The sequence below is a fragment of the Papio anubis genome, chromosome 15, assembly GCF_008728515.1.
Source record: "Papio anubis isolate 15944 chromosome 15, Panubis1.0, whole genome shotgun sequence".
NCBI lineage: Eukaryota > Metazoa > Chordata > Mammalia > Primates > Cercopithecidae > Papio > Papio anubis.
In genome coordinates this window covers 89,097,253-89,119,216 of record NC_044990.1, presented here as the reverse complement: position 1 = coordinate 89,119,216, position 21,964 = coordinate 89,097,253, and the positions used below count along the sequence as shown (strand labels likewise).

Here is a 21,964-nt window from a genome sequence, read left to right as displayed (position 1 = left end):
AAGTCACAAGCTTCAAAAGTAAATGTTTAGTATTGCAAAAATCACTATTCTGAAACCATATTCAGAGTAGTTTAGTTAGAAGCAACTTGATATAACCAAGCATTCAGTTTGCAGGGTTTAAAGAAGTCTCCTTAAAAACACAGTATGGAGATATCATATTGTAACTTTTCTCTGTAAGTGACTTAGCCAATCAACAAGTCATTACTACGGGTACAGGTCACGGGCCTGAGTGAGAACCTCACCCTACCACACACGTGATCACTGACCACGTTCTTTTTAGGGCCAAAGGACCTAAGAAAAGGCACATTTCTAGCAGGTGGGCACTTATGCTTCTCCCCACCCCAGCCCCTAACCAACCCCAGAATCCTAAGACTGAGCAGAAAGCGAGTCTCCAGTTCACTGGGAAAAAAGTATTTTCTTTTTCCTACGTGACATCAGATTTCCTGATTTTCTGCCAGCCTGTGGAAAACCACCTAGGGCTGCCAGGTTACAGTTTGGGAAATGCAAACCATATTCTTACCCACATGTCAGTGAAGTCTCGGGTCTGACCTGCTCGAATGCTGGTCTTTTTAGCTCCTTGATTCTTTTGCTCCTTCTCGTCCATATCTGACATTAATGACTCTTGACTTCCTACTGCCTCATGCTGTTCTTGTCTTTCATGTTTTCTGTACTAGAACCCCCAAGACTCTATTATTTAGGTTTTGTAATCTCCCCTAGCACCTGGCATCATGCAATCAGATCAATAGCTAATAAACTGATCTGGTTCAAATGTAGGAACAACCTGTCACGAGCTGAACTGTGCTCCTCCAGCATTCGTATTTGGAAGTCCTAACTCCCAGTATCTCAGGATGGGGCCTTATTCAGAAATGAAGTCAATGCAGATGTAATCGGTTAGGATGAGGCCATCCTGGGGTAGGGTGCCCCTAATGCGATTCCACTGATGTCCTGCTAAAAAGGAGGAATTTGGATACAAAGAAGAAACCACAGCACGGACGTCATGTGAAGATTGGACTTGGGTTGCCACAAGCCAGGAACTACCAGAAGCCTGAGAGTGGCCTGGGACAGACCACTCCTTGGAGCCTTCTGAGGGCACAAGGCCCTGCAGGAACCTTGATCCCAGACTTTGGGCCTCCGGAGCTGAGAGACAAATGCCTCCGCATCCAGCACTAAGACCAGAGGCGGCGTCTGACTTTCAATTACGTTCCACAAACACCTAGCCAGGGTCTCTCGGGAGCACGTCACGTGGATTACACAGGAAGGTTCTCTGTGTTCTGTTCTCCTGGGACACACACAGAAAGAACCAATTCCTTGAGTTTTTCATAGTGAGTTAAGAGACTTCATTTGTTGCATTCACCAGTGAAATTAAAAGAGCATTTCATGATTTCCATGATTTTAATGTATTGTATTCGTCTTATACAATTTTCCATCCTCTAAAATTCATCTATCTTGATTTCACCTCCTTTGACTAAATACCCTTAGGGATGTTTAAAGTGAATTTGTGAGAAAAGGGCTACCAGGGCTCCCTAGATGCCACGACCCTGAGAGTGTCTGCTACGAGAGGAGCGTGGGAAGCCGAAGGTGTGGGCAGCCCAGCCAAATATCCTGGCCCCTCCTGGGGATAACCAAAGCACAGGATCTCCAGATACAGAGAAGGGAGAAATTTTTAATCCCATTTTCCTCTCCCCTACAGCAGAAAACATCTGTCCAGTATAATGAAAAGCGTCTCTTTTCTGAACTGTTCATGTAGTTTATAATTCCATCTTCTCACCGTCTAACCTTCCACCTTGAAAGCAAAGCGGGAACCTGGGTGGAAAGTTTCCTTTAAATGAGCAGAAGAATCTGACACTCTGTGAACGTCCTCTCTGCTCCCTCCACCCTCTTCCTAACTCTGAAACAGAACAAATGAGCGTAATGGAAGAAACACATTAGGACATGGTTTCTTAATAAAAGACATATGGGAAGCCCAAGGCACCCAGCCACGTTTCTTAGTTCTGCCCTCATCCCCAGCCTCATGGCCCATGCCAGGTTGTGAGCCTGCAGAGGCAAAGGCTGCGGACCACTTGCCCTCCACTCACTGGCTGTCGGGGCGCTCCTGCAGCAAAGGTCAAGTGAAGCCCCTGTCATGTCCACATTAATATTCAGTTAAGTTTCCAAATGCTTCTTTTTAAGGAAAAAACATCCTCAGACTCACATTCCCACATTTAAGAAAAAGCTATTCAGCTTGTGTGCTTCGTGGCGTAAATTATCTGGTAAGCATGAAAACACCAAAAACCCAGATAACTGGCTGGGCATGGTGGCTCACGCCTGTAATCCCAAAACTTTGGGAGGCCGAGATGGGACAATCCCTTGAGGCCAGGAGTTCAAGACCAGCCTGGCCAACATAGCAAGAACCCATAGAAAGAAAGGAAAGAAGGAAAGAAGGAAGGAAGGGAGGAAGGGAGGAAGGGAGGAAGGCAGGAAGGGAGGAAGGGAGGAAGGGAGGAAGGGAAACCCAGATAACTCTGCCTAGGAAATGGAAAAAGCTCACAAAACTTCTGAAACACAGGGCTCTCAGAGGCAGAGAATGGCTAATATTTTACTCCAAAAACCTACCTTTGAACTCCAGAGAACCAGTAACTGTGTCGACAATATGCTACCTTGACATTAAACTTTCATTGTGACAGAGTCAGTTTAAAACAAACCAACTAGAGCTCAGGGGGAATGAAAAACAGCTTTGACCTAAGAAATTTCCAAATGACTGTAGTTTTAGAATATGTTGAGTTGTTTCAACTTGGCTTCTGCAAGCTCAACATTTTATTCGTTCTTCTCTTTGTTGTTTTAGAGATGAAATGAATGCTACCATTTTCTAGGAAAATCTTTCTATAATTTAAAAGAAGATGATTATTTAAGCCTGCCAATCAATATTAATATAGTTAATATGCCAGACAACGTATTCTTTGATGGCGACATGTTTTTACTAACACAGCATATGACGTTTCTTAAAACTTTGCTCTTAGAGATGGAAGAGAATTTTATTTAAGCCTATTTTGGTGAACTTTGCATGTATTTCAACACTTCTCAACATCTGTCTTTTATTACCAGAGGTACCAGTATCCAAACAGCAAAGTATTTTGAATGCCTTGAAAGTCAGATCCTGCTCCTTAGTCCTCCTGTCTTAAATCGTAATTTCACTGTGACATCAGGTTCATTTCTAAGGAACATTTTTATTTCATGGACAGGCAGGCAGCCATTCACTCTAATATGCAGATTCCGTTTTCATAAAGATGTTCCAAGTAAGAAAAATACCTAAAACTGGAATGCAAGCCAAATTCATCTTAAATGTTTTCTGACCTCATTTAAAATGCAGCACCAGAATATGTGCATGGGTATGAATAAGATTAAACATTTTACTTTTTCAAGTCACTTACGTGGCATTTTGTTTATAAGTTGTCTTCCTGTATAGGGGCCAATACACTCCACTTAAAAACTGAAATCCTTCTTCCTAATTATGATACACTTCAGTTTCTACATTTAACACCTTTTAAATAACTGTTGATCTTAACGCTATATCTTGGCCACCCCCACCTCCTCCCCACTCCCCGAGAAAACACCCTGAGAATAAGATGTTAGTATTTTGAGCTACAGGGAGACATCGTTTTTAGCAGCTCTCCTGTGTCCTCGGCCCTGCTGGCCGGCTTGTGGGCGATGAAAACAAACTTTAATCACTTCCAGAGATTCGGGTCAGGGTTCACTCGCTCCAGCCTGGGAACCACCAGCCGGAAGGGAGAGGCAGTGCCTGCAGGACTAAAGGTTCTGTTCAGAACGAGGGAGGGACCTGAGAACGAAATCTAGAATTTCAAACAAGCCTTGAAGAGTGCCAGGGCTTAGACCCTGTGTCCGCCGTCCTCTCGGCTCGGATAGGTGGGGAATTTTCTCGAGGGGGAAAGTAGTAGATCATTTCAGAGCGCAGCCCTCAGCTACAGATGCGTGCATCTTAAAAAACACAGAGCAACCGGTCAATTAACCCGGGAGGCGAAACTCACGCAACGCCGCCGGCAAGAACTGTCCACACAAAGCCAGCGGAGGGAGCCGCACGGCGTCGGAACGCGGCTTCCGATCAGGCTGCTGCCAAGAAGCGGGGCCGGCCCCCCACGCGGAGGGGCAACTTAGCGTTCGGGCGGCGCAGCAGCCCCGTCTCCTCGCCGCGGGGCACTCTCCTTCCCGGGGACCCCCCGCCCGCGCCGCCCCTCCCCCCGACCCCCTCCTCGGTCCCCTCCCCCTGCCCCGCACACAATGGCGCCCCCCGAGCTCCCGCCACGGTCCTGGCGCCGGCCGTTCCGCCGCTCCGCGCACAAAGGAGGGCGCACGGGTTCCCCGAGCGCGGCCGGCCCCAGGTGCTCCGCGCGCATCCCGGGCCGCAGCGGGCCGGACCGGGGGGCGCGGGCGGGGGCGCGGGCCGGGACTTACTTTCTCGATGGTCCCGGGGAGCAGGCGCTCCAGCAGCCTGCAGAGGACCACCCCATCCTTCAGCGACGCCTGCAGAAAGCCCTCCGGGTCCGAGATGGTTTTTTTGGGCGACTCCAGCACCCCCAGGGTGATGAGCCACGTAACGGTCTGCTCCGCGGAATTCATCGCTGCGGCCCGGGAGGCAGGCGGGGAGGGGCGCGCGCTTTCACCTCGGAGCGGCGGCCCGGCCCGCGGCCCCCACCGCCCCCGCCGCCGCCGCCGCCTCCTCGCCCATGGAGCGGCCGGCGCCGGCGATTGGCTCGGCGCGGCCCAGCAGGTCCGGCCCGGCCCGCTCCTCCGTGCGCCCCGGCCCGCTGTCAGGCGCTTTCTCAGGAGCGGCTCGGGAACCTGCGGGCGCCCGCCGCCGCCCCCGCCGCCGCCCCCCGGCCTCGGCCGCCGTCGCCCAATGACATCACCGCCAGGAGAAGAAAGACGCGGCCGTCCGCCCGGCCCGCGCCCGGCCCGCGCCGCCCCGCGCCCTGCGCAGCCTCCGCTCCAGGCCGTGCGCGGGGCGGCGGCGGCGGCGGGGAGCGGGCGGGGAAGGGAAAGGGGAGCGGGGAGCGGGGAGCGGGTGGGGAGGGAGCCGGGGCTACCCGGGGTGGGGGGCGGGCGCGCACCTGCGCTCACCTGCCCCGGGCCCGCCGCGCGCCCCGCGCCCCTGGCCCGGACCCCGGGAACCCTTTGTTTATGTTTTGAATTCGTGAGCGTTGAAATGATGAAGTACTTCCCAGAATGCTCTTTTTATTTTTGCCGGTTTTATTTCAAGGTGGCGGGGAGAGGCTGAAAACGAGACGTTTGTTTCCCTTTGCTACCTTGCAAGCCGGTCATTACGGAACACAAATGATGGTTCCATCTGCAGCCAGATGGGTCTGAATCGGAAGGAACCGACTCTCCCGAGCGCGGCGCCGACCTCACCGGGCCGGGCAGGGGCCTGCGTGACTCCGCTCTAGACGGACGGTGACGCTTCAGACCCCACCGGGGGAAGGTCAAGGAAACGGCGCGGCCTGAAGTGGGGCTCTGCGGAGGGCCGGGCCGGGCGCCGGGCTGCGTCTCTGGGACGCCGAAGATCTGGGCTGTGAACGCGCCACGCCGAACCTGGAGAGCCCAGACGGCAAGTGTCGCGTCATGCGCGAGCTTCCTCGAACAACTGATGACACGCACACATTGACAAGCGAGGAAGAAATGGAGCCGCTTCTTAAAAGGACGCGGGCCTGCACTCAGTCCATCTACTGTCCCTGGGCGCTCCCCAGTTTGCTCGCTGTGACCCGCGGGCAGTTTAACAAGCAAAGCGTTTACTCTATACCAGGCACATACATTAATCCATTCCATGACAAAGGCTAGAAAGCATATAAAGCTTCCAAAAATAATCAGAGGCTTAAGTCGTCTCCCTCTGCCTTCTGCCGGTGGATTTCTCTTGCAATCACTAATTGCTTTTATTTCTAGCCTGAGTTAAGTAGTTAAAATTTTCTTTGCAAATACGCAAAATATTCAAATGCCAGTTTGAATTCTGGATTACGAGGACAATGTGCTCAGTGATAACAGCGACTGGTTAGGAACCCTCACAAAGTGCTGTCTACTGCCTCGCCTCCCACCATGGTCCCCTTTTACTGATCAGATGCCGAACAAGTGGCAGAGATGAGACCCAAAGCTGGGCTCCTACCAGGAAAGGCATACCTAACCCGTTTCCTGCTGCTGCCTTACAAGCTTTCTAGGAAACAGGAGGGCAATTAACAGCTACATCAAGGCTTGTACCCAGTGTCTTCATGGAAGGAAAGATGTCAACCTGCGGGGGTGGTTGTCCACCGAGACTCCTGTTCACTTTCCTTACTGCTGAATTAGAGAGATAATTTAATGCAGTCCTTACCATTTCGAATCCTACTAAATTCGTTCTGGTACTTATAAGCTGGTAGACTTGAGTAAGATTCAAATAGACTCAATTAAAAGAAAGCCAATTCTAGGGAGTGGCCTTAGGAGACCAGTGGAGCAGAGATCCAATTCTTGCCAGACTGGAGACCCACAGTCCAGCTATTACAACTCCTCTTTCCTTGGTGGGGAGAAGCCCAGACTTTTAAACACTTTATGGTTACTAGTTGCGTTCTTTTATGTTGGGTATATATTAATTTCAGAAAAAGGGTTTATTTGGAAGAGATTTTAGAAAGTAACATTGCTCAAAGCTAGATACTTTTAGGTGCTTAATTGAGTTGTTTTAGTATCCAAAGTGGGCATTTTGGTTAAACCTTCCTTATCACTTTTCCAAGTTCCTATTACAGAGGCCACGCGGAGTGCAACCTGGTGCCCATCACTTTTGGGCTATTGGGTTAACTCCAGTTAAGACTATTGTCTAAGGAGAAGTTTAGCCCTTTCTGTGGCTCCGCTCTGGCCTTGTCTTAAGAGTGGAGAACGGCTTTCCACGCAAGCCTGTGTCTTCACGTCCCTCCTTTCTAACGAGAGGATGTCAGCCTGGCTGCTTGCTAGTGCCTGGTAGCCACCTTCCACATCACTGTTAGGAGTTCACCCACAAACCCAACTGCAAACCATTTACCACCCAAAGCTCAGCTGAACCCTGCTAACTCAGCGTGTGTGGGGTCACTATAAAAATGCCAAAATCTAAAAAATAAGGCAAAATCCACTCTACATTTAAGCTGGACAAGCAGATGACCATTTACCTAGAGTGGGTAGTAATCACTCCCTGTAGAACTGCCTTTATCCAGTTGGACCCCGTCTAGACTGGAGAACGCACTACGAAGTGGCTCTATGCAGCTCATTGTATCTGCTGTGTGTTGTTGTATGAAACAAGGTCCTATTCATGTGGGATAAATATGGTCAAATGCTAACATTAAAAGATGTAAGGCAGGAAACATTAATTTATCGACACATATGGCTGGAGAAGCATGCAGGATCAGAAAGCATTTGACCGGTGTAGTATATTATGAAACATGACGCCAACAAGACCTTTATCCCGGTTGGGTTTTCCCTAGAAGCAGACCCTTGAGCCAACAAATTGGGTGCAAGTCGCTTGCTAGGGAGTGACCCCAGGAAGGACAGTGAGGAAGGGAAGGGAAGCAGGTAAGGGAGTCAGGGGGTGAAAATGAGCACTAGGCTCTGTTCCCCTAGGGGTCCTTGAGAAACAAGTGGAAAAAGTCTCAGCACCTTCTGGCCAGAGGGCAGGAAAGCTGACTTTACCCATGGACTCTGAATTGAGGGCCGCCCCCGGCAGTGACCTCTGATTCAGCAGAGCCCAGCGTATCTTTTGGGGGACAATTCAACTGCAGGCATTAGCGTTATTTCATGAGCCAGCGCCTCCACTGCACCTGCTCCACATGCCAGTTCCGCACAGGTGAGAGGCACAGTCACTCTGATGGTACAGAATGGGCATGGGAGATTGACACTCATGGTGCATCAACAATGGCGTCTGTGACAGTGAGTTTTATGTGTCAACTTGACGAGGCTACAGGGTGCCCAGACATTTGGTTAAATATTATTCTGTGTGTGTCTGTGAGAGGGGGTTTTGGGATGTAATGAACATTTGAGTAAAGTAGATGGCCCTCCCCAATGTGGTGAGCTTTATCTAATCAGTTGAAAGCCTGAATAGAAAAAAAGACTGACCTTCCCCAAGTAAGGGAGGATTTTCTCTGGCTCTTCAGCCTGTGGGCCCCCTGCAGAGCAGATGTGCCCACCTCCATAGTCACATGAGCCAATTCCCTGTAACAAATCTCGCTCCCCTCCCTCTCTCTCTCTCTTTGTCCCGATTGATCCATTGGTCAACAGAGAGAGATTCTATTGGTCTGTTTCTCTGGAGAACACTGACTGACACAGTGTCCTAAGGCCATGCCATCTGGCTGGGGAGAGATGTGCCTTGGGATTCTCTTCCTGGGCATCTGCTTTCCAAGGTCCCCTCTGATACCATCTGCCTTGGTCTGTCCTCTCCTGTCCCAGGAGGCAGACCCTGAACCAGGGCTTCAGTGTAGGCTGCCTATTTGGTAAGAGACCATGAAAAGCACGAAGGAGAATGTGGGGAGATGGGACAGGGAAGGGGAGAAGCTAAACACAAGGCTGCCTTGACGGCAGGGTATTGCTATAGGCACATGGGATGCAGTCCTACTGGGACCTGTGCATTTCTGGGAGCTGCCATAACAAAGTCTCACGAGCTGGGTGGCTCAAATACACATATTCTCTCCCATTTCTGAAGTTTCGAAGTCTGAAGCGAAGGTGTGGGCAGGATTGGTTCTTTCTGGGGCCCAGAGGGAGAATCTGCTGCAGGTTTCTCTCCTGGCTTCTGTGGGTGGCCAGCCATCTGTGGGGTTCCCTCCTTGGATTGGGTCTGAATCACCCTAATCTCTGCCTCTGTGTTCACATGGCCTTCTCTCCGTTTCTGTGTCTGTGTCCGAATTTCTCTCTTCTTATAAGCGTGCTAGTCCCTGGATGAGGACCCACTCTGACCTGGGATGGCCTCATCTTGACGTGATTGTATCTGTGAAGAACCTATTTCTAAATAAGGTTGCATTCACAGGTAGTCAGAGTTAGGATTTCAACATAACTTTTGGGGGACAATTCGACTTACAATAGTGCCCTTTGAGAAATCAGGACCCTGCCCCAGAAATATTACATGAGAGGAAGGGGAAATGGAATTCCTATCCCGTCACTCAAGAGGCACGTGGTGTCCTGGGATCTCTGTGATACTAGGATCGATGGGTGCTTTCTGGTGTTTCTATCCAGATCCATCCATTACGATTCCACCCATCATCATCCATTTGCTTCAGCAACTATGCATAATTCCTCCTGGATTCAGTGTTTCATTCGGAATTGCCGTATCTTGATAGTCCTTCAGTTATAGTTTAGCTAGAATTCTGCAAGAGGTACTGTTCTTTATCAACTATATGTGTACTCTGAAATGTAGTCCCTGCAGGAAAGGCAAAATAAATGCTCACTCATTTTCCATTGTTTACCACTTTTCAGCATCACAAGTTGGTACTCCAGCATCCTACAGAGGAGACCAGTGATTTTTCTGAATATCATTATGAATTCACAGACTTCGAAAAACACATTTGATGCATTTCCATTTCTTATTTCCCTCTTCCTAATTTCTCTTTTTGGACTTCTTGGGAGACGTTTCTTCATGAGTCTCTCCCACTTCTGAATATCTGAGCGGAGGTAATGACAGCTTTTGTTGCAGACTGTCTTTTCAAAAGACTTTTAAAGTGAACAGCCTTGGAAAGTAGATATATTGTTCCCCTTTTGGGCAGGGGACAAATGTGCTTGCCAACCAGTAGATTAAAAAAAAATTCTGTCTCTAGGAGAGTTTGAGCAGGTTTGCTTGCAGTGCCTTTAAAGACTAGGGTTGCCCAAGCTTGGAGTCCCTTAGCTGTGACACAAGCCCACCATGCCTGCAGCCTTCCCCTGGGCCACCTCTGCATGGCCTCAGGGGACTCAGAAGCAAGGAGCCTGGTATGAACCTGAAGCCCGTGCTGCCTGCCCAGTCAGGGCTCACATGGTCCTTTGTTTCTGACCCAGAAGTCTCATGTCTTCTTCCAGCATCTGTGAAACTGGCTGACTGCATTAGTCTGTGAGTAGGGTAAAATCTCAGATCCATTCTAGTTCTTCACAGTGCCTTTATTCATTTCTCAAGATGAATGCTTAATTACCCTTTTCCTTCTAAATATAACTTTCACTGTGTCCCACGAGTTTTATTAGAAAGTACATTCTTTTCCATTGCTTCCAAGGGGATTTATAAGTTCCCTTTTGATTTCCTCTTTGGCCAGATCCTTTCAATTTTTTTAATAGATAAATAATGGATGTACATATTTTGGGGTTACATGTGATAATTTAATACATTCATATAAAGATTTGTTGTAAAGATCAAGTCAGTGCAATTAGAATATCCATAACCTTAAATATTCGTCTTTCCTTTATACTAGAAACATTTGAATTATTCTCTCCTAGCTATTTTGAAATATGTAATAGATTATTGTAAATTATGGTCACTCTACTGATCTATCAAACATTAGGTCTTCTTTCTCCTATCGAACTATATTTTGGTACACATCAAGCAACCTCTCTTCATCACTCGCTCCCCTCCACCCTTCCTGTCCTCCGCTAACCACCATTCTACCCTCTCTCTCCATGAGATCCACTTTTTTAGTTCTCACATATAAGTGAGAGCGTGCCATATTTGTCTTTTTGTGCCTGGCTTATTTTACTTAACAAAATGACCTCTAGTTTGATCCATGTTACTACAAAAAATTTTCATTCTTTAGTATGGATGAACAAAATTTAAAATTTCATGGTTTATATATACCACTTTAAAAAAAAATTCATTCATCTGTTTTTGTTTTGTTTTGTTTTGAGACAAAGTCTCACTCTGTTGCCTAGGCTGGAGTACAGTGGCATGATTGCAGCTCACTGCAGCCTTGACCCCCTTGGCTCAAGTGATCTTACCACCTTAGGCTCCCAAGTACCTGGGGCTACAGGAATGTGCCACCATGTCTGGCTAATTCTTTTTGTATTTTTTGTAGAGATGGGTTTTTGCCATGTTGCCCAGGCTGGTCTTGAACTCCTGACCTCAAGCAATCTGTCCATCTTCGCCTCCCAAAGCGTTGGGATTACAGGCGTGAGTCACTGCACCCAATCTTATTCATCGGTTGATGGACATTTAAGTTGGTTCCATTATCTTGGCTATTGTGAACAGTGCTATAATAAACATGGGAGTGCAGACATCTCTTTGATATATTGATTTCCTTTCTTTTGTTGTTTTTTTTATTTGTTTGTTTGTTTGTTTTTTGTTTTGTTTTGAGGCAGAGTCTCACTGTGTCACCCAGGCTGGAATGCAGTGGTGTGATCTCAGCTCATTGCAACCTCCGCCTCCCAGGTTCAAACAATTCTCATGCCTCAGCCTCCTGAGTAGCTGGGACTACAGGTGCCCACCATCATGCCCCGCTAATTTTTGTATTTTTATTAGAGACGGGGTTTCACCATGTTGGCCAGGCTGGTGGAACCCCTGACCTCAGGTCATCAGCCCACCTTGGCCTCCCAAAATGCTGGGATTACAGGCGTGAGCCACCGTGCTCGGCTCGATTTCCTTTCTTTGGGATATATACCCAGCAATGGGATCACTGGATCGTATGTTAGTTCTATTTTTAGTTTTTTCAGGAACTTCCATACAGTTTTCCACAGTGACAGTACTAAATTACATTCCCACCAACAGTGTATGAGGGTTCCCCCTCTTTGACCAAATCTTTATCTAGGAACGTGTTTTCTTAATTATCAATGAATTCAGAGTTCCTTGGCCATTGATTAAGATTAGGCAATCAAGCCTATATATTCCTACTTTCTAAAACTTGCTAGGATTTTAAATATTTCATGAAGTTATGAAAAAATGCTTATACTCTGTTCAGGAGAATATGCAATTATATTATGAAAAGTTTTTATACTTTATTTAAAAACTTTTTATCCTGAAATAATTTTATATTCACAACAGGTTTCAAAAAGTAGAGAGAGTTCCCGTGTGCCCTTCACCCAGCTCCTTTGATGATAATGTCTCACATAACCAGAGTATGCTTTCAAAATAAGGAAATTGATGTGGGTACAAAACTATTAACTAAACTATAGACATTATTTGGACTTCACCAGTTTTTACATGCACTATATGTCTATGTTTGTAGATAGTTCTATAAATTTTACCACATGCATAGATTCTTATAACCACTACCACAATCAGGCCACAGAATTGTTCCCAAAACTACAAAAAACAAAAACAAAAAACCTCCCTTTAGTTACTTTTTCAGACTCACACTGTGCCCCATTGAGGTTTTTTTGTTTTGTTTTGTTTTGTTTCTGTTTAGACAGTTTTTACTTTATTGCCCAGGCTGGTCTCAAACTTCTGGGCTCAAGCAATCCTACCATTTTAGCCTCCCAATAGCCAATTGAGTTTTTTAATTTTTTCCTGTTCCCACCTTTTTTGTCTATTAGAAATGTCAATTCTCATGGACATACTTTTTTTTAACTTTTGTTTTAGGTTCAGGGGTACATGTGCAGGTTTGTTACATATGTAAATTCATATCATGGGAGTTTGGTGTACAGATTATTTCATCCCTCAGGTAATTAGCATAGTACCTGATAGATAGTCCTTTGATCCTCTTCCTCCTCCCACCTTCCACCTTCAAGTGGGCCCCAGTGTCTGTTGTTCCCTTCTTTGTGTCCATGTGTATTCAAAGTTTAGCTCCCACTTGCAAGTGAGAACAAGTGTAGTATTTGGTTTTCTGTTCCCACATTAGTTCCCTTAGAATAATGGCCTCCCGCTCCATGCATGTTGCTGCAAAGGATGTGATCTCTTTTTATGGTTGCACAGTATTCCATGGTGTATATGTACCACATTTTCTTTAACCAGGCTACCACTGATGCACATTTATGTTGACTCCATGTCTTTGCTCTTGTGAATAGTGCTGCAGTGAACATGCATGTGTATGTGTCTTTGTGGGAGAACGATTTATATTCCTTTGGGTATATACCCAGTAAAGGCATTACTACAACAAATGGTACTTCTGTTTTAAATTCTTTGAGAAACCACGAAACTGCTTTCCACAATGATTGAACTGATTTACATTCCCACCAGCAATGTATAAGTGCTCCCTTTTCACCACAACCTTGCCAGCATCTGTTATTTTCTGATTTTTTAATAATAGCCATTCTGAACGATGTGAGATGATATTTCATCGTGATTTTAATTTGCATTTCTCTAATGATTAATGATGTTGAGCATTTGCTTTGTATCCTTGTTGGCCATGTGTATGTCTTCTTTTGAAGAATATCTGTTTACATCCTTTGCCCACTTTTTAATGGGGTTGTTTTTCGCTTATTAGTTTAAGTTCCCTATAGATTCTGGATATTAGACCTTTGTCAAATGCATAGCTTGCAATTATTTTTTCCCATTCTGTAGGTTGTCTGTTTACTATGTTGACAGTTCCTTTTGCTGTGCAGAAGCTCTTTAATTAGATCCTATTTGTCGATTTTTGGTTTTTTGCAACTGTTTTTGGCATATTTGTCATGAAATCTTTGGCAGGGCTATGTCCGGAAGGTTATTTCCTAGGTTATCTTCCAGGGTTTTTAGTTTTAGGTTTTACATTTACATCTTTAATTCATCTTGAGTTGATTTTTGTATATGGTGTAAGGAAGGGTTCTAGTTTTGATATCTTGCATATGACTAGCCCATTTATTGAATAGGGAGTCCCTTCCACATTGCTTGTTTTTGTCGACTTTGTTGAAGATAAGATGGTTGTAGATGTGTGGTGTGAGTTCTTGGCTCTCTATTCTGTTCCATTAGTCTAGGTGTCTGTTTTTGTACAGTACCATGCTGTTTTGGTTACTGTAGCCTTGTAGTAGAGTTTGAAGTCAGGTGCAGTGATTCCTCCAGCTTTGTTCTTTATGCTTAGGATTTTCTTGGCTACTTGAGCCATTTTTTTGATCCATATGAACTTTAAAATAGTTTTTCCTGGTTCTGTGAAGAATGTCATTGGTAGTTTGATAGCAATGGCATTGAATCTATAAATTGCTTTTGGCAATATGGCCATTTTAACAATATTGATTCTTCCTGCCCATGAGCATGGAATGTTTTCCATTTGGGTCATCTCTGATTTCTTTGAGCAGTGTTTTGTAATTCTCATTGAAAAGATCTTTCACTTCCCTGGTTGGTTGTATTCCTAAGTATTTTATTCTTTTTGTGGCTATTGTGAGTGGGATTGCATTTTGCTTTTTTTTTTTTTTTTTTTTTTTTTCCTTTTTTGAGACAGGGTTTCACTCTGTCACCCAGGCTGGAGTACAGTGGTGTGATCATGGTTTACTGCAGCCTCAACCTCCTGAGCTCAAGCAGTTCTCCCATTTCAGCCTCTCACGTAGCTGGGACTACAGGCACAGGCCACCACACTCAGCTAATTTTTAGTTTTGTAAAGATAGGGTCTCCCTCTGTTGCCCAGGCTGGTCTTGAATTCCTGGGCTCAAGCAACCCTCCTACCTTGTCCTCCCAGAGTGATGGGATTATAGGCATGAGCCACCACGCCTGGCCAGATCACGTTCTTGATTTGACTCTCAGCTAGGACATTGCTTGTGAATAGAAGTGCTACTGATTTTTGAACGTTGATTTTATATCCTGAAACTTTGCTGAAATTGTGTAGCAGATCTAGGAACTTTTGGGCAGAGACTATGGATTTTTTAGGTATATAATCATATTTTCTGCAAACAGAGAGAGTTTGATTTACTCTCTTCCTATTTGCCTGCATTTTATTTCTTTCTCTTGCCTGACTCCTCTGCCTAGGACTTCCAGTACTGTGTTGAATAGGAATGGTTAAAGTTGGCATCCTTGTCTTGTTCTGGTTCTCAAAGGAAATACTTCAAGCTTTTGCCCAGTAAGTACGATATTGGCTGTGGGTTTGTCATAGATGGCTCTTATTCCTTTGAGGTATGTTCCTTCAATGCCTAGTTTATAGAGGGTTTTTAACATGAAGGGATGTTGAATTTTATCAAAAGCCTTTTCTGTTTCTATTGAGATAACCAGGTGGTTTTGTTTTTGGCTTTGTTTATGGAGTGAATCACTTTTATTGATTTGCATATGTTGAACCAACCTTACATTCTAGTGATAAAACCTAATTGATTGTGTTGGATTAGCTTTTCAATATGATACTGGATTTGGTTTGATAGGATTTTGTTGAAAATTTCTGCATCTGTGTTCATCAATGATACTGGCCTGAAGTTTTCTTTTTTTGTTGTGTCTCTGCCAGGTTTTTATGTCAGGATGATGCTGGGCTTGTAGAATGAGTTAAGGAGGAGTCCCTCCTCCTCAATTTTTTGGAATAGTTGCAGTGGAATGGTACCAGTTTTTCTTTATACATCTGGTAGAATTTGGCTATGCATCCATCTGGTCCTGGGCTTTTCCTGATTGGTGGCCTTTTAAATATTGATTCAGTAAGAACTCATTATTGGTCTGTTTAAGGATTCAGTTTCTTCCTGGTTCAATCTTAGAAGGTTGTATGTTTCCAGGAATGTATACATTTATTTTAGATTTTCTAGCTTGTGTGCATAGAGGTGTTCATAGTAGTCTCTGAGGGGATTTTGTATTTATGTGAGTTTAGTGGTGATGTCCCCTTTGTCATTTCTCATTGTGTTTATTTGGATCTTCTTTATCCTTTTATTTATTAGTTTAGCTAGCAGTCTGTTAATCTTATTATTTCAAAAAACCAGCTCATGGTTTTTCGCATCTTGATTTCCTTTGCTTCAGCTCTGATTTTGCCTCTTCCTTGTCTTCTGCTAGCTTTGGGGTTGATTTGTTCTTGTTTCTTTAGTTTCTCTAGGTGTGATGTTAGGTTGTTAATTTGAGATCTTTCTAACTTTTTGAGGTGGATGTTTAATGCTATTGACTTCCCCCTTAACAATGTATTAGCTGTGTCCCAGATTGTATCTTCGTTCTAATTAGTCTCAAAGAATTTATTGATTTCTGCCTTAATTTCATTGTTTACCCAAAAGTCATTCAGGAGCAGGTTGTTTAATTTCCATGTAATTATATGAGTTTGAGTGATTTTCTTAGAATTGATTTCTATTTCTATTTTTATTGTGGTCCAAGAGTGTGTTTGATATCATTTCAGTTTTTTAAAATTTTCTCAGGATTGTTCTATGGCCAATTGTGTGGCTGATTTTAGAGTATATGTTATGTGCAGATGAGAAGAATGTACATTCTGCTGTTTTGGTGTGAAGAGTTAAGCAGATATCTATTAGGCCTATTTGGTCAAATGTCAAGTTCAGGTCCCATATGTCTTTGTCAATTTTCTCCCTCAGTGATCTGTCTAATACTGTCAGTGGGGTGTTGAAGTCTCCCACCATTATTGTGTGGTCATCTAAGTCTCTTCATAGGTCTGTAAAAACTTGCTTCATCAATCTGAATCTTCCTGTGTTGAGTGCATATATATGTAGGACAGTCTTCCTATTGAATTGAATCCTTTGCCATTATCTAATGCCTCTGTTTGTCTTTGTTGACTATTGTTGGTTGAAAGTTTGTTTTGTCTGAAATTTGAATTGTAACTTCTGATTTTTTTCTGTTTTCCATTTGCTCACTAGATTTTTCTCCATCCCTTTACTTTGAGCCTATGGGTGTCATTGCAAGTGAGATAGGTCTCTTGTAGACAGTATATGGTTGGGTCTTAACTTCTTTATTCAACTTGCCACTCTGTGCCTTTTAATTGGGGCATTCAGTCCATTTACATTCAATATTAAATATTAATATGTGCAGGTTTGATCCTGTCATTGTGTTGTTAGCTGGTTATTATACAGACTTGATTGTGTGGTTGCTTTATGTCAGTGGTCTATGTATTTAAGTCGGTTTTCATGGTGGCAGGTAATAGTCTTTCCTTTCCATATTTAGCATTCCCTTAAGGACCTCTTATAGGGCAGACCTGGTGGTGGCAAATTCCCTTAGCATTTGCTTGTCTGAAAAGGATCTTGTTTGTCCTTTACTGATGAAGCTTAGTTTGGCTGGATATGAAATTCTCAGCTGGAATTTATTTTCTTTAAGAATGCTGAATATAGGCCCCTAATCTTACCTTCTGGCTTATAAGGTTTCTACTGAAAGGTTTGCTGTTGGCCTGATGTGAATCCCTTTGTAGGTGACCTGCTCCTTCTCTCTAGCTGCCTTTAATATTTTTTCTTTCATTTTGACCCTGGGGAATCTGATGACTATGTGTCTTGGGGATGGTCATTGATATCATTTAGATATTTGTCCCTGCCCAAATCTCATATTAGGATATAATCCCTAATGTTGGAGGTGGGATCTTGTGGGAGGTATTTGGATCATGGGGTATAAACCCCAGTGTTGGAGGTGGGGTCTGGTGGGAGGTATTTGGATCATGGGGGTGGATCATTTTACTCACCATGAGTAAAAGCTTCCTGAGACCTCCCTAGAAGCAGATGCCGATGTTATGCTTCCTGTACTACCTCCAGAAACATGAGCCAATTAGTCCTCTTTTCTTATCAATTACCCAGTCTCAGGTATTTCTTTATACCAGTGCAAGAACCACCTAATACAGTCATCTTGTATACTATCTCACAGGGGTTCTCTGCATTTTCTGGATTTGAATGTTGGCCTGTCTAGCAAGGTTGGAAAAATTTTCATGGATGGTATCCTCAAATAAGTTTTCCAAGTTGCTTGCTTTCTCTCCCTCTTTCAGTGATGCCAGTGAGTTGTAGATTTAGTCTCTTTCCATAATCCTATATTTCTTGAAGGTTTTGGTCATTCTTCTTTGTTTTTTGTTTGTTTGTTTGTTTGTTTGTTTTTTGTTATTTTTGTCGACTGAGTTATTTCAGAGAACCGGACTTTTCAGATCTTTTAGATCTGAAATTCTTTCCTCAGCTTGGTCAATTCTGCTGTTAATACTTTACATTGTATTATAAATTTTTTTTGAGACAGGGTCTTACTCTGTCACTCAGGCTGGAGTGCAGCGGTGTGATCTCAGCTCGCTGCAACCTCTACCTCCCAGGCTCAAGTGATTTTCCTACCTCAGCCTCTTGAGTAGCTGGGACTACAGGTGTGTGCTACCACACTTGGCTAATTTTTGTATTTTTTGTAGAGATGGGGTTTCTCGATATTGCCCAGGCTGGTCTGAAACTCCTGGGTTCAAGTGATCCACCTGCCCCAGCCTCCCAAACTGCTGGGATTATAGATGTGAATTACCATGTCTGGCCTGTATTATTGTTATTATTATTTGAGATGGTGTCTCACTGTGTTGCCTAGGCTGGAGTTCAATGGCGCAGGCTCAGCTCACTGCAACCTCCGTCTCCTGGGTTCAAGTGATTTTCCCACCTCAGCCTCCCAAGTAGCTGGGACTACAGGCGCACACCATCATGCCTGACTAATTTTTGTATTTTCAGTAGAAACAGGGTTTTACCATATTGGCCAGGAAGGTATCAAACTGCTGACCTCAAGTGATCCACCCGCCTCAGCCTCCCAAAGTGCTGGGATTACAGGCATGAGCCACAGCGCCCAGCCATGTAATTCTTGAAGTGAGTTTTTTAGCTCTATCAGTTCAGTTCAGTTCTTTCTTAAGACAGCCATTTTGTTTTTTATCTTCTGTATCATTTTATTGTATTCCATAGATTCCTTGAATTGGTGGTTTTCAACTTTCTCCCGAATGTCAGTGCTTTTTATTCCTATCCATATTCTGAATTCTTTTTCTGACATTTCAGCCATTTCAGCCTGGTTAAGAACCACTGCTGGGGAACTAGTGCAGTTATTTGGAGGAAAGAAGACATTCTGGGTTTTTGAGTTGCCAGAGCTCTTGCCCAGTTTTGTTTTGTTTTGTTTTGTTTTCTCATTTGTGCAGCCTGATGTTCTTATAATCTTTGAAACTGGTGTCCTTTTGATGGGGTTTTTTGCTTTTATTTTCTTTGATGCCCTCGGGGTTTTGTTTGTGGTATAAGGTGGTTCAGTCAACTGGCTTCGATTCTAGTCCACTATTGGGTCTTGGTGCAATCTTACTCCTCCCAGGTCCTGCAGCTGTGGCTCTGTTGGAGCTGTGGCACCAGTGTTGGTCTGCTCTGGGACCCAATGCTTGTAGAGGTGCCCTTGGACTCAAGAGTTGCCCCCACAAAACGTCCAGGTGGCTCTCTGCCTGACTCTAAAAGCACAGTGGGGGTGTTCGGGGGTACCAGGGGGATTCTCCCATTTCCAATCTTAAAAACAGGTCCCTGTGGAGAATGTGAATCCCCCGGGGGTCTCCACTCACTCACTCATCTTTTCCCATATTGGAGAGTTTCTCCCGGCTACTCACTAAGCCTAGACTGGTTGGGGCCCAGCTTTGCTCCTCTAAGCTCTCTGTGTCCCACTGCTGTCTTGATGGACCCCGACGTGATTTCTCAGATGATCGACCTGCAGGGTCAGTGTTCACCAGCCCTTTTGTTTCCTGTCCGTGAGAGTGGCTCCCATGAGCTGTTTCTAGTTCACCGTCTTGGTTCCTCCTCTCACGGACATAAATTTTTAAATCATTTTCCCTAAATTCCAAATTATTTTAAAAATTACATAAGATGTTTGATGAACAGGTTGGTTGAAAACTTTTACATCTTTCTCATAAGTTATGCCTTAAATCAATTCATGATGTCCCTTCCTTGTTCTTCTGTTCTTAATTTCAGCATGTCTGATATTTTTCTATCCTTGTTTTCTTTTTTCTTGTATTTACCTGATAATTTTTTGTCCACATCTTTACTTTCAAGCTTTTTTCGAGACTTGGTTTTAAGTGAGAGTGCATAAATAGCATGAAATCGAGCTTATTTTGTGTACTTACTTGACAGTGTATTTTTTAAAAGAAAAATAGTCCATCCTGTATTGACTGATACATTCATTTTATTCTCTTTTTTAATAAATTATTATTTATTTTACAGTGTTGTTTTCTATTTTCATTTCCCATGTTTTAGTTCATTTGTTCAAATTACTCTTCTTTTCCATTTTTGTCCTTTTGTTAAAACTTAAAAACAGCATTATAATTTTCCATTTAGAAAATGGTTATCTACCCTTTATTGGCTTACAGTCAGACACATATTCCTTTAGTTTTAAAAGTGAGATAACATAGGCCGGGCGCGGTGGCTCAAGCCTGTAATCCCAGCACTTTGGGAGGCCGAGGCGGGTGGATCACGAGGTCAGGAGATCGAGACCATCCTGGCTAACATGGTGAAACCCCGTCTCTACTAAAAATACAAAAAACTAGCTGGGCGTGGTGGCGGGCGCCTGTAGTCCCAGCTACTCGGAGGCTGAGGCGGGAGAATGGCGTGAACCCAGGAGGTGGAGCTTGCAGTGAGCCGAGATGGCGCCACCGCACTCCAGCCTGGGCGACAGAGCGAGACTCCGTCTCAAAAAAAAAAAAAAAAAAAAAAGTGAGATAACATAATGCACTGCTTTTCCACCAATAGATTCTTTCTTCTTCCAGCTCACCACCCACATGAGCAGGAAGAGACATGCAGAGGGCCTTGACCTGTGCTCCTGGCACCACCCCACCCACATCCCAGAGAGACCACTGGAGAGCTCTGGCCTCCCCTCATCTTTGCCCCCAGTGCCTACATTTTGCAATCAGTTTTAGTCGTTTTAGTTTTCAATTATTGTTAGAGTTTCACTTGTAGAATATCCCTTCTTTTCCAGGAGTTTTAATTTAGCACTTATATTACACATGCTCAGGGAATTTAATCAAATGTACACTCTCCCCTAATCTATGTAAATAACATGGGTGGGTAGGTGTCTGTCTACTGTTGCTCACATCATTTCTTCTTCCTCATCCTTTCATACATCTTAAGGCCCCGGTTCTGGTTTGTGTGTTGTTGGTGTTATGTCTCAGAGATTCACCTCCAGTGGGACATATGGGTGATGAACTATTTAATTTAATCCATGTTTGCAAAACTGTTTTTATCACCCAACCAGTGATTGCTATCTTGGCTGGATAGAGAATGACTAAGATGCAGTCTGTCTTTCTCAGTAATGGCAGAATATTATTTCATTATCTTACAGCTTCTGGTGTTGCAGATAAGGAGTCCTATGCTAGTTTGATCCTTTCATTCTTTGTGAATAACTGGTTATTTTGGTCTAGAAATTTATAATATTCTCTCCTTATCATTAGATATTAGAACTTTCATGAGGCTGTGATTACCGTGTACGTGCATGGGAGTGCACGTGCACCTGTGTGTACCTGCATGTGTACACATATCCATGTTTATCATTGTTTTTGCCCGAAACTTCATGAGTTTTTTCAAATTCCTGACTCAATTTCTCTTCAGTTTAGAAGTATCTTCTTTGATTATTTGTTTAATACCTCTCTCCTCCATGTCTTCTTTGTTTCTTTTAACATTTTAGAACTTTTATTATTTTCATGTGAATTCTTTACGTGTTTTCAGTGTCTCTGATATTTTTCCTGATGATTTCCATCTCCTATTTTCACTCACTTTTAAAGAACCAGGGAATATTTGTCAGCAGAAGAGGTGAAGGGACCCATTCAGAGGACAGAGAAGACAGAAAAGGGATGGGGAAGTTAGCAGAATACCATCCAGAGGACAGGAGCAAGAGTTCTGGTGTGATAAACACACTCACCAAATTTGAGATGGGCAAGGTATGTGTGTTTTGATAAGCAGTAAATGGAGAATTGGACAGATGAAATTATATCATTTATCACCCACATGTCCCACTGGAGGTAAATCTCTTCAGACATCACACCAACAATGCACAACAAACCAGAACAGGGGCCGTAGGCTGCATGAAGGGATGAAGAAAACAAAGCGGTTGTGAGCAATGATAGATGGACACACACACACCCACGTGATCTGTGTCGACTGGGGAGAGAGTGAAAGAGAGCACGCGTGCACACATTATGTTATAAATTGCTTAAACTGCCTGAGATTTGTGCTTTGAGATTTGTCTTCTCTTTTAGATGCTAGTCCAATCATTTGGATGTTCTCCTCTAATTCATCAATG

The 21,964-nt window shown here is 44.1% G+C and overlaps 1 protein-coding gene across 18 annotated transcripts in view; it reads right to left on the bottom strand.

Moving 5' to 3' along the window:
- The window catches only part of ARHGEF7 (Rho guanine nucleotide exchange factor 7), a 180,340-nt gene extending 174,590 nt beyond the window's left edge, over positions 1–5,750 (bottom strand). For 14 of the 18 annotated variants that reach the window (XR_002518551.2, XR_002518547.2, XR_002518548.2 and 11 more), the window contains exon 1: positions 4,447–4,820. Coding sequence is in view for 13 of the 18 variants with exons in the window: in XM_021929784.2 (XP_021785476.1) it covers positions 4,447–4,611 (165 nt within the window). In the remaining 5 variants the exon portion in view is untranslated. Of the gene's footprint in view, positions 1–4,446 lie in introns of all 18 variants that reach the window. The other 4 variants (XM_021929793.2, XM_031655666.1, XM_021929787.2 and 1 more) reach the window with 3 other exon arrangements.
- Between the last annotated feature and the right edge of the window lie 16,214 nt (positions 5,751–21,964).